This window comes from Colobus angolensis, unplaced genomic scaffold (genome assembly GCF_000951035.1).
Source record: "Colobus angolensis palliatus isolate OR3802 unplaced genomic scaffold, Cang.pa_1.0 Scaffold86, whole genome shotgun sequence".
Lineage (NCBI taxonomy): Eukaryota > Metazoa > Chordata > Mammalia > Primates > Cercopithecidae > Colobus > Colobus angolensis.
In genome coordinates, this window is record NW_012122487.1 from 8,160,623 (window position 1) to 8,174,132 (window position 13,510).

At 40.6% G+C, this 13,510-nt stretch overlaps 1 protein-coding gene across 1 annotated transcript in view; it reads left to right on the forward strand.

Annotated features, from left to right (window-relative positions):
• The window catches only part of FREM1 (FRAS1 related extracellular matrix 1), a 168,759-nt gene that overhangs the window by 74,641 nt on the left and 80,608 nt on the right, over positions 1-13,510 (forward strand). The window contains exons 12-16 of the mRNA XM_011930392.1: positions 3,866-4,062; positions 4,737-4,827; positions 5,514-5,681; positions 9,733-9,941; positions 12,261-12,354. Coding sequence (XP_011785782.1) covers positions 3,866-4,062; positions 4,737-4,827; positions 5,514-5,681; positions 9,733-9,941; positions 12,261-12,354 — 759 coding nt within the window. The remainder of the gene's footprint in view (positions 1-3,865; positions 4,063-4,736; positions 4,828-5,513; positions 5,682-9,732; positions 9,942-12,260; positions 12,355-13,510) is intronic.

The window sequence follows — 13,510 nt, forward strand, 5'->3', positions numbered from 1 at the left end:
GATTGTTAGTTTTATGCTAAATTACTAATAAGAAAATTGACACTAAAAGGTTAAGTAAGTTGTTCAAGGTTGAATAGCTGCTAGTGTGTGGTATACTCAGGACTGTAACTGTACTGTCAAATTCCATGTGGTTTACACCATATTGTAATGCTGATCTCATGGAACTTTCAGTCTGGGAGGGAGACTCATTTGTAAACTAACTAATAATACAAAACAATGGAATAAGTATGCTAGTTGGGGGATGCTTAAGTTTGTTTAATCTGATATAACAGGATAAATGACTGCAATAATTTAGAAATAATAGAAATTTATTCAATGCAAGAAAAGAAAATCTAAAATCTCATTTAGTATATATTTGTGTACTAAATCAGGTATGGGTGAGACTTCAGGTACAACTCATCCTGAAACAAAGTTCCCCTCCAGCTGTGAGTACATAAAATCAAACAAGTTACACGCTTCTAAAATACAATGGAGGGACAAGTATAGGATAGACATTCCTCTTCCAAAAGGGAGAAATAGGAAAGAAGAAAGGATCCAAAACTCAACAGGGCAAACAACATTAAGTCTTGAGGCTTGTGAATAATCTTCTTTGACTCTATGTTCTGCCTTCTGGACATGCTGGGGTAGGGTCAATTCCACCTTTATGGCTTTTCCAGGTATAGCCCATGCAACAGCTGTCAGAGTTTGGCGTCAGGTACCTGAGGCTTTCCTAGATGGCATTGCACATCGGTGGTCTCTGCGGTGGCCCTCACCCCATGGCTCTGCTGGGCATTGTCCTAGTGGGTGCTGTCTGCAGCAGCCCTGCACCTGAGGCAACTCTGCCTGAGTCCCAGGGCTCTCTGAGGCATCTCTTGAAATCTAAGTGGAGGCAGCTCTGTTTTCACAGCTCTTGCACTCTGCACACAAGCAGAATTGGTATTTGTACCAAGGCCTCCTGCTTGCGTTCTCTAGAGTGGTGGCTCAAGTGGTTCCTGGGCCTGCTTGAGCCACAGGGACAATTCCATCAGAATGCAGGGAGCAGAGACTTGAGGCAGTGCTCGGCAGAGACCCCACAGGTCCCTCCCTTGAAACCATTCTGTCCTCAAGGCCCTGGCATTCTGAACCTGTGATAGGAATGGTGGCCTGTTGTCTAAAATACCTTCAGGGTCATTTTTCCATGGTCTTGATAAATAGCAACTGGTTTCTTTCTATTCATATTAATCTCTTTATTATATAGGCACTTGGCCACACGTTTTGTGGTCTCTCCTGAAGATGCTTTTTTGTTCTTTATATGGGCAGGCTGAGAATTTTTCAGTCTTTGAGTTCTGCTTTCCCTTTGATGAAAAATTCTGGCTTTAGTTCATTTCTCCCTTCTTGTATTTTACTGTAAGAAGTCAAGAAAAGCCATGCAGCATGCTCAACTCTTTGCTTAGTTATTTCTTCCATCACATATCCTACCTCATCCCTGCTCAGTTCTGCCTTACATAAAGTGTTAGAACACAGGCACCATTCAGCCAAGTTCTTTGCCACTTTCTAACAAGATCTTTCTTCCAGTTTCCAATAAGACATTCCTCATTTCCATCTAAGACCTTATCAGAAGGGCCTTTACTGTTTGTATGTCTACCAATGTTGTGATTATGACCACTTAGGTAATCTCTAAGAAGATTGAGGCTCTGTCTATAGCCCACCTCTTCTGAGCCCTCACCAAATTGCCCTTTATGATCTATTCACAGCAATATAGGCTTTTTCTAACCCACTTCTCCAAATTCTTCCAGTCTGTACACATTACCCAGTTCTAAAGCCACTTCCACATTTTCAGGTATTTCAGTACCTATCTCTGTTTTAGTCCATTTGTGCTGCTGTGGCAAAATACCTGAGAGTGGTTAATGTATAAATAATAGAAATTTATTTCTCACAGTTCTGGCAGCTGGGAAGTCCAAGACCAGGTTGCCAGCATGTTTTGTGTCTGATGAGGGCTGCTCTCTGCTTTCAAGATGGTGCCTTGTTGCTGTATCCTCCAGAGGGAACAAATGCTGTGTCCTCACACAGCAAAAGGGATAGAAGATGAATTCACTCCCTCAAGCCCTTTTATAAGGCACGAGTTGATTCATGAGGGTGATTAGACGCTCATGAATTCAACCTCATGGTCCAATAGCTACTGATGGCCCTGCCTCTTCCTAATTTTGTGTTGGGAATTAAGTTTCAACATAAATTCCAGAAAAAACACAAACATTTAAACCATACCAAGGGGTAAGTAAAATTCATGAACGATTCCAACTGAAAAACTGGAGAAAGATCTAAGAAGAGCCTTTAAGGGTGAGAAGGACCCAGATTGCTGGATAAAACAGGAGAAAAGCATTCTCGATTGAAGAAGCAACATGATCCATGGAAGTATGGTCGAGGACCGGTACATGGTCAGTCCATTGTGTGCAATTAGAGTGTTGGGGTGATTTTAAAAGGTAGTGAAAGATGTTGAAAGGTTACTGGGCGGTGGCTCATGCCTGTAAATCCAGCACTTTGGGAGGCCAAGGAGGGCAGATCACTTGAAGTCAGGACTTCAAGACCAGACTGGCCGACATGGTGAAACCCCATCTCTACTAAAAATACAAAAATCAGCCGGGTGTGATGGTGGGCGCCTATAGTCCCAGCTACTCAGGAGGCTGAGGCAGGAGAATGGTGTGAAACTGGGAGGCAGAGCTTGCAGTGAGCTAAGATCACGCCACTGCACTCCAGCCTAGATGACAGTGCGAGACTCCTCAAAAAAAAAAAAAAAAAAAAAGAAGAGATAAGGTTGAGAAACAGAGTATATATGGAAAGTCTTGGATGCCATGCTAAGGAGTTTGGATATTCTATAAATAATTCCACACTTTTTGAGCAGTTTTTTGAAGATTTTTGAAGGGGTGAATTAACTTATTTGATTTGTACTTTTTTGAAGATAACACTAGAGGTATGAAAAGTCTAGATTAGCTCTTGGATTTAGGGCTAACAGACAGCTATTGCAATAATGTAAGGATGAAATTATGAAAGGTAGGCCAGTAGCAATGGGAATGACACTTGGGCGTGGGATGTGGAGTATGGTCACTGCATAGGAAATTTTATAAGTAGAAACTCCGGGACTTGGTGATGTGTTATATGTGGGTGGAGAAGGAGGAACCAAAATTCATGTCAAGGTTTCTGAGATTGATGACTGAATATAGGGAAGTATCAAAGAAAGCACCGGTTGTTGGTAGAAGAGAGATGTAAAAATAAAACCAAGAACATATTTTGTGTTTTATATGCCCATTCTGTAGCACTCATGACTGGATTCACTATAATTGTGAAATGTGTGTGTGTGTGTGTGTATATATATATATATATATATTTTTTTTTTTTTTTTTTTTTGAGATGGAGTCTCATTCTTGTCATCCAGGCTGGAGTATAATGGCGTGATCTCAGCCCACTGCAACCTCCTCCTCTGGGATTCAAGTGGTTCTCCTGCCTCAGCCTCCCGAGTAGCTGGGATTACAGGCACCCACCACCACACCCAACTAATTTTTGTATTTTTAGTAGAGACAGGGTTTCACCATGTTGGCCAGGCTGGTCTCGAACTCCTGGCTTCAGGTGATCCACCCACCTTGGCCTCCCAAAGTGCTGGGATTACAGGGGTGAGTCACCGCACCTGACCTGTAATAATTATGTTCTTAAAATATAATATTAAATGAGTAACAGATTTCCATTTTTTGACCCACACTCTTAATAGCTCCTGAATCATTTGACAGAAGTATATTATAAATGACAGTTTTTGAAATTATCTCAACTATGACTAGGTGATTGTGTGGCATTTTCTTTGTCTTTTTTTTTTTTTTTTTGGTATTTCAAATTAATGGTACAGACATTTTTATTCCAGGTGGCAAGAATCCACATCACTCCAGTGGATGACCAGCTTCCAAAAGAGGCTCCTGGAGTTTCTCGGCATTTGGTTGTCAAGGAAACTGAGGTGGCCTATATAACTAAGAAACAGCTACATTTTATAGATACAGAATCATATGACAGGGAGCTGGTCTACACAATAACTACTCCTCCATTTTTCTCCTTCAGCCACAGGTATCTGAAAAGTCAGCATTTGGGCTAGTTCTAGGATTGCAAAGTTGAAAGTGTCAGTATATAGCAATATATATGTAGTACTGTGGTTCACTTGCTCCATTGGTCAGGGATGAAATTATGCTCAATTAAGCATTTACTTTTATCTCAAACTTACCTCGTATTTCCCTTTGAAAGCTGTATTAGTGGGTAAGTGATCTGCAGCTTTGTAGTGTCTTCAGCATTGGTAGGCTTATAACAGTCTTTAATCCCTTTTTGAAAGACAATGCTTATTTGTCTTTTTAGTACAATTTATTGAGATCTTCCTAACATTAGTTTTGCATATTACTGCCATGAAATCATTACATTCTATGATCTCAATCCAGAAAAATAGCACGAATATACATTAGATTAGTATCGTATGCATGAGAGCAAGAAAGCATTTTTAACATGAGTGTAACAATTTCCTTAAATGATGCCAACAAAAGATTCTGTACATACATTTTGCAGTCATGATAAGGATGACATTGATGAAACTGGACTTAATGCTAGAATCTCCCAACATAAAGAGAAAATATAAAGATAGAGCTCCTGATTTCTTCTCACAATGAGGTCTTTCAGTTTTTGATTGTGGGCTATTTGATTTCATTTTTCTTACCTAAAAATCAGCTGATGCTTTCGTCTGTATTTCTCTTTAGACACTTGGATGCTGGGAAATTATTCCTGGTGGACAGCATACCAAAAGTAGTTAAGAATCCTACGGCCCTGGAGCTGAGGTCATTCACTCAGGTATGAGGATATGCTAAAATGCTGACAAACATGATGCAAGTGTGCACTTAGAAGGTATGGCATGCCTAGTATTGTGCTTGAGAATGTTGGCCTTTGATATCCACAAAGGCTTGATGTCTTTATACTTGCTGCTTGTATGTTTTCATTAAGCGTGTGGCATCTATATCAAAGTACTTGATCAAGTTAAATGTGGTTTCACAATCTCTTCAGTAATTTTACAAAACAGACTTTTGTATTGTTTTGCCATCAGCAGGACTGTAATTTGGGTATCTGGTGTATACATATTTATTTCACAAAATTCAGTTTATTCAGTATCTTACTGTATTAGTTTCCAAGGGCTAACAACAATATACCATGAACTGGGTGGTTTAAAATAAACCCCCAGGACATAAAGGACTATGAGCTTTATTTTCTCATAGTCCTGGAGGCTAGAAGTCTTAAATCAAGGTGTTGGCAGGGCCATGCTCCTTCTGAAACCCTGTAGGAGAATTCTTCCTTGCTTCTATTAGTTTGGTGCAAAAGTTACTGTAGTTTTTGCCATTGAAGTCAAAAAGGAGCTTTTGGTAATCTTCAAAGTGAAGATGGTGGCATTTACAATGTTCAACATCAATTAACATGATGGTCCTCTAAAAGCTTTTGATCCTTGCAAATCAACACCCACATATCCATCTCAACTTACTTTGCAGCATGCTGTGAACTATATGAAAGTGGCCTACATGCCTCCCATGCAAGACATTGGTCCCCATTGCAGAGATGTCCAGTTCACATTTTCCGTCAGTAACCAACATGGCGGCACTTTGCATGGGATCTGCTTTAACATTACAGTCCTCCCAGTGGACAATCAGGTTCCTGAGGTATGTACAATGTTCTACATAGAGGATGAAAAGGAGGAAAAGAAAGGAGAGACTTGAAGACCTACTGGAAATAGTAACTTTCCTTTAGGCTAGTTTTTTAAACTTACGAAAGAAATTTCCATCTATGGTGTAGTAAAAAAAGAAAAAAAAAAGCAGGGGGAAGGGGGCCTTTTACCTCCCATAGGACTTCTATGTAATTTACGTGAGATTTTTCAGTTACTAAATTTAACATTATTTTTACAGCTTTATCAAATTCTTTTTTACTTCCTCTTCTTTCTGCTGAGTTTCACATGTTGATCAAGGGAAGGGGATTAAATTATGGGTCTCTTAGCAACTGGAAGGGCTTATTTACCCTCAGTGAAGCCCAACTATGCTGCTCTGTAATCTAAAGAAGCTCTTTAATTTTCCAAAATGAATTAAGATGGACCCTTGTTGTACTTTGTCCCACTGCCTAGTGTTTGTGTAAGCCTTAAAAGGACTTGGGTCTTTCATTAAAACCGAACTACAAAGGCTTTGCTACTTTGTGCAGTTTATCTGTGAAACTGGGATTTGTACTGAGAATTTGTCCAATACCTACCTGGTTCCCCTGCCCACCTTCAGAATGCTAGACTTAATTAGGATGGTTCCCCTGCCTACCTTCAGAATGCTAGACTTAATTAGGATGGTCATTATTGTTCTTATTATTTCCCTTAAAAGCAGGAAGACAAAATAACATTACCCATTCATTATGAACCAGAAGGGACCAGAGCCTATGCATGCCTCATCCTTAAGGAAAGAGGTCACCTTCCCAGGTGCCTACTTGGACTATAGCCTGCACTGGTGTTCTCTTTCCTGACACCTCATCATCTGTATACCTGCCCAAGGTTGTGGGGCAGAGGTCTTACCCTGAGGGCCTAAAAGGGCTGCCCAACCTGCAGAAGTTTTGATGGGTGTATTAGTCTGTTCTCATGCTGCTAATAAAGACATACCCCAGACTGGATAATTTACAAAGGAAAACGGTTTAACAAATTCACAGTTTCACATGGCTAGGGAGGCCTCACAACCATGGCAGAAGGGGGATGAGGAGCAAAGTCACGTCTTACATGGTGGCAGGCAAGAGAGCTTGTGCAGGGAACTCTTGTTTATAAAACCATCAAATCTTGTGAGATGTATTCACTACCATGAGAACAGTACGGGGGAAACTGGCCCCATGATTTAGTTATCTTCACCTGGCCCTGCCCTTGACACATGGGGATTATTACAATTCAAGGTGAGATTTGGGTGGGGACACGGCCAAACCACATCAGTAGGTCAAAACGATATATGAAAATAATGAATTGCCAACATTTAAAGATCAGAAGATTGTCTGTCAAGGCTGATTCCTAGCTTCCCTTGAAACTCTGGCAGCTCTAACAAAATTGAACCCGCATACCCCACAGCAGCCATTGCATAGGGCGTGCTCTCCAGCCCATCTAAGCCCCCACCCAGCTCGCCACACTTATTTCTATCACTGGCCTGACCTCCCACACCTGTGGACTTGCCACCTTTGGTAGAAAACCTGCCAGAGGGCTCACACGGAGGATTTTAAACTAACTCCATTCTTTGACAGCTTTCTTATCAGGAACCAGATCATATTCCTAGTGGTGAAATAGTTTAGAACGCCTATGGAGTTAACTTGGTAAGATTTTATTCAGACCATTCTTTTCTATGTATGGGATACAGGCCATGAAATGGCCTAGCATTAAAGAAGCCAAAGCTTTCTCTGAAACAATCATGGAGAAATGCTCTTTTATGCAAAGTAATTCAAGCCTCTTGCTGGAGAAGGATAATCTGAGGAGGAAATTAAAAAGTGTGAAGGGAAAAGTTCATTGAATAGTTTTGAGGAGTTGGGGAAAGAATGGCAGGGTAGCTTCCCTTTTTTAAATTTTTACCTTTTACAGTATATGGGGCAAATGAAATAGTCCCTCAAAACACTGAGGATATTAAAAATAAAATTAAATTAGCATCTTCAGTGAGACCCACCACAGGAGTTGTTCCCTGATGTAGAATTCCTGCAGAGAGCTGCCTGAGTGATAACTACTGGAGGATGTTGACACCATACTAACCTGAGTCCCAGAAACCTGAGCACTGGATTTGGACAAAAACTAAAAAGCTAATGACTGATGAGTGGGGGGAAATTAGCCTTATGCTTTTATTTTTTTGAAAGTTGCCCTAAAACATGTATTTTAAAAAATCATCCAATATAGCAAAGTATATTCCTTGAAACATTAGAAATTGAAGATTCCATATTGGGATACTAATTCAATACAGCTCAGAAAAATGAGGTTGGCAAGCTTGGACCTTTGTTCAAAGACAGCACTCCTCTCTGAGTAAGATCTCCCTCCCTTTCTTTCTCCGACACACAGTGAAAATACAGGTTCAGCAAAGTGAAAGTGAGACACTTGGGAGGGGTCAGGTGGGGGTAGTTGTAGGGAAAGAAGTCTATGTTTTTGCGTCGGTAGTTGATTAAAGAATAGAAGGCAGCGGTCTCAGAATTGTAGGTCTTATAATTTCCATGATGCAAGGGGCTGCCCTTGTGGCACCATGAATGCCCCATGTGGCTGTGGCCTGGAGTTGGTACTAGCACTGTGCCCTGGTGTGCAGAAGGACAGAGCAGGCTCTTGAGCAGAGGCTGCAGCTTCACTTGCTTCCTTCCCTTTCCCCTGCCAATTTGTTGTCATCCTCCTTTAACAGCTCTTTCTTCAGGAAACATCCTTTCTGTTGGGACCAGCAGCTGCTCTGAGAAGAGTAGGTGCTTACTAGGAGAGCTGCTGCATCCTCCCATGGGCAGGGCACCTCACCCTAGACCACCTGGGAGGGGTCCTCAGAGCCCGTGATTTGGTACCCCACTGTATCTGCTTGCTTTCACGTCTGCATAGTAATACAAGAGTAGGGGTAAAGATAGGTTAAACAAAGTTAGCAGGTTTTCCTCCTGCAGGATCTCAGAGCCTTGGATATGCTTATGTCCCTTATAAACCTCCATGGTGAGGATATTTGACCATAGAGCACTTATTGTCCCCTCCCAATGGGGTGATAAACTATCCCAAGCCATTCAACTTGCTTTTTACTTACAAATGAATTATTAGTCGAGCTGTGAGTTTTTCTATTATAACAAATTATCTTTGTGGCTTTAATATTTAAGTCTAATGTTTGAATAAATCTATTTCCTCTGGAATCTTCAATTTTGTTTTTTTTTTTTTTTTCTTTTTCGAGACGGAGTCTCGCTCTGTCGCCCAGGCTGGAGTGCAGTGGCCAGATCTCAGCTCACTGCAAGCCCCGCCTCCCGGGTTTACGCCATTCTCCTGCCTCAGCCTCCCGAGTAGCTGGGATTACAGGCGCCCACCACCTTGCCCGGCTCATTTTTTGTATTTTTTAGTAGAGACAGGGTTTCACTGTGTTAGCCAGGATGGTCTCGATCTCCTGACCTCGTGATCCGCCCGTCTCGGCCTCCCAAAGTGCTAGGATTACAGGCTTGAGCCACCACGCCTGGCCGGAATCTTGAATTTTGTCACACTACTTTCATTTCTAAAATATTAACTATGACTGAAGCTTTAAAGCTCCAATCCATTTCCCAAGCCTTTAAGAATTTTTAGGATAAAAAGTAGATGAAACCTTTCCTTCAGGGGAATTTGACAAAGATTTTGTGTATTTTTTAGACTAAGCTGTATGTGTATTGAACAGTGTTGGGAGTGGACGTGAGGATGAAAATTATTATTTCCTCAGTTTAGCAGCACAGGTAGTAATGATTGCCGATTCTACTATATAGGCTATGCAGTAAATGAAAAGTAGATACTTTCAGTCTTAGAAATCTGCCTTGCTTCCTTGTAACACATTAATGCTTAGAATCAGAAATAGTAAAAAAAAAAAATTTTCAGTCAAAATGTCTAGCTGTGAACTTATCCTCTTACCACATTCTTGAAAACTTAGTTGGCATGTGAAGATAATACTGGAAGCTTTACAGGGATGTAATGAGCTCTGTCTTCAAGGGTCATGGAAAAACGCTTTGAATATTTCTTTCCTTTCTTCTCTCTAGGTATTCACCAACCCTCTGAAAGTGACTGAGGGAGGTCAATGCGTCATCAGCACAGAGCACATTCTGATTTCTGATGCAGATACCAAGCTGGACAATATTGACCTCTCCCTGCGGGAACTGCCTCTGCATGGAAGGGTGGAGCTGAATGGATTTCCTCTAAATTCAGGGGGCACATTTTCTTGGGGCGATCTCCATACCTTAAAAGTTAGGTTAGAATATTTCATGGCTTTTTTATTTACATGCTTTAGTTTCTTATCTAGATCAGCTGTGAGACAAAGTAAGAGAAAGAAATTTCTCTAATTTCTTCAAGGATACCAACATGCCACTTAACACACTCAACGGGTCAGTTGAAAATTACAAATGATCAATTTTTTCCTTTCCCTCCAGACATTTTATTTCCGTCTGGCTTGCTATACCAGTGGAAATAACTTCATGGATATTTGAACAATAAAAATTTAATTGCCATGAATATTAAATTGGTGGTAACTGCACATATCACAAGAGGTAATAGTCAAACTAGATAAAGAGAGACTGAAATAATCTGTGAGGCTAATGTACATAACTGAACTTGTCTCCCGGAGAAACAAATTTCATAACCCGGAAACTCTGGGATAGAACTCTGTTGATCAATGTCCTTAATGTAACCTTATTCCATTCTACTAGGGCAGGGATCTGCAGGCAAACAAGCAGGGTGAGCTGAGTAATGAATACTTGAGTCTCCAACAGGGATGGCACAATCCTTGGCCTCATGGTCCTAGAGAAGCTGCCCTCATCTTAAGGTCTTTCGTTTCCTCTACCTAATACAGTTCTGTACGAAACTTTTCTACAAAATCTAGTCAAACAACTTCTCTGGAAAACAATACAAGCTATTCAAAAGCAATGGTTGGGTAGGCCCACACACTAACTTCTCACTTGTAAATTCAAGCTGTAAATGGGAGCATTAGCCCTTTAGATAAAGTATGATAGGAGATATTGTACATCAAATGCTTAGCTCTGCATTTGACTAGAAAGTTGACCAGAAACTAAGGTTTGTGCACAAGAAGACCAGTTTAATACTGACAATTCAGTTCCATCATTGATTTACAGTCCACGATATCTTGATCGTTTCACTTGCACTCCTATTCTTGTTAAAAAAAAATTTTTTTTTGAGATTTCAGCTCTCAGCTATCTGTTAGACAGAGAGCCCTGTTTAGGTCATTCTTGCTAGGGGGTGAATGATGGATAGGAAAAACAGTTCCAATATTTGCTAGAACTATCTGTTCAAGCTTACTGTCAGAGGCTTACAATTATGTTTTTTTTTTTAATTTAATCTTCATAGTAATCCAGTCTGACAAGGTATCCATTCTCATATTTTAATTGAAGAACTAAGCACAAAGAGGTTGAGGAATTTGCCCAAGTTCATTCAGCTACTATATGGAGGGGTCAGATTTTGAAAGAATATCTGCTTGACTCCAGTCATCCTTTGAATGTGTACTCTTAGGGCCATTTGATCTTTTAGGCATTTTACCATAGTAAAATAGAATTAGCCATTATCACTCACCAACATAGTTTTGATGGAAATTGCAGGGAGCATGGCAAAATAAAGCATAGCGGGTAGTGCATAAGAGGAACATGGAGGGTGGGGAGGATGTGGGCCTTCCCCATCATAGGAAGGGCATCCCCAACCTGAGTTGCTACCCAAATATCTTTCAGCTCTGATTTTTTCCCCATAGTTAAAGATTATATATGTTCAATCTATTATATTATTTTTAATACAACTTTTATTTCCCATTCCTAGTACTCATTGGTATGTTTAAAATTTGGCTCAGTTCACTTCAGCAGCTCCTTAGAACTTTCCAAGCATCACTGCAATGGGCTGGAGAGTATGTGGAGAGCCTAGAATTAGACAATGCCTTCAAGAAATGTGACTGAGAATTAATGGAAGATAGGACCAAGGCTAGACAAAGGAAAGGTATTTTTTAAGTCTAAGAGAGATTTAAAAATCTATATAGATTGAGAGGAAGATAGCTAGTCACTACAAGAGGAAAAATGACAGGAAAGAGGTAATACATAATTCATTGATCAAGGTTTTAGAGAAAAGCTGAATAGATCCAGAGCACAGGTGGAAGGATTAGCCTTAGAAGTAGAAAAGGGGAGAGAAAAATCAAATCAGCAGTGTCCCACTTTTCCTCATCTACTGCTCAGTCTGAGGGTTCTCCTGGCCCTAGTCATTGTATTCTGCAAGTGGACAGACCTATACCAAATGGTTCCTGTTGTCACAGTGGCATTTGAAGGGCTGCTTTTTAATTTGAGGACAAATTAGAAATGCATATAACACATTTTTTCCAGAGTGGAGCAATTTTACATTCAAGAATATATGAGTAGTTAAATATGTGACTTCAGGATTACGTTGGGTTTTTGTTGTTGTTGCTGCTATTTATTTGTTTAGTGAACACATGGCCAAAGCCTTGGAAGAGCTCATGTGTCATGCATCTCAATTTACTCTCACACTGTTCCTAAGAGATTAGTGACAAATATTATCCCCACAGGTATCAACATGATGGATCTGAGGTTCTTCAGGATGACATACTCTTGGAGGTCACCGATGGCACAAATTCAGCAGAATTTGTTCTACATGTTAAGGTGGGTAGAAAGTTTCCTCCTTGAGTTATTGTCTTAGTCTGTTTTGTGCTGCTATAACACAATACTACAGACTGGGCAATTTATAATGAACAGAAATTTGGCTTATCACTCTGGGGGCTGGGAAGTCTAAGATTGGGTAGCTGCTTCCAGTGAGGGCCTTCTTGCTGTATCAACCTGTGATGGAAGGGCAAAAAAAGAGCAAGAGGGAGCCAGACACTGAACTATGAGCCTTTTATGATCAGCATTAATCCATTCATGAGGGCTCCACCCTCATGACCTATAAACCTCCCACCTCCCAACACTATTGCAAGTTTTCAATGCATGCTTTTTTGGGGACACATTAAAATCATAGCAGTCGTATAGACACAGGGCATCTTGTTGGAAAACTCTCATGTCCTGACAGAACTTGAAACCCACAGCCTCCAAAGTGAGAGAATACCTGCTTCGATCCTTGTATGTCTCAGGCCTGCCAATAGAAACCAACGTTATAATGGTGAAGTAGCCATACTATATTATTATCTCTGTCTAATCTATTTAAAGACAGAATTACTCTGCCTTCAAACATAGATATTTAATTTAAAAAGTAAGTTATTCTATGTATAAATTATTTCTAATATCTTTGAACTATAAAACTCAGAAATACTTATTTAGCAGTGGGGCAGGTTAGGCTAGTAACACTGGGGTTTTCCTGTTTATAGAAAAAGCCATGTATGCGTGTGTGTGGTGCTTCTTTGTGAGTTCCTATGCCATATAGTCCTAGCATGAGTGTTTGAGATCATATTTCCCCCTCTTGACAAATGAAAAAAAATCTGCACATAAAATTTGAGTGCAGACCGGGCAAGGTGGCTCACACCTGTAATCCCAGCACTTTGGGAGGCCAAGGCAGGCTGATCACTTGAGGTCAGGAGTTCAAGACCACCCTGCCCAATATGGCAAAACCCTGTCTCTATTAAAAATACAAAAATTATCTTGGCACGGTGGCTTGCTCCTGTAGTCCCAGCTACTTGGGAGGCTGAGACAGGAGAATTGCTTGAACCTGGGAGGTAGAGGTTGCAGTGAACCGAGATCGCGCCACTGCACTCCAGCCTGGGCAACAGAGTGAGGCTCTGACTCAAAAAAAAAAAAAAAAAATTTTTGAGTGCATGGCCGAGGGACT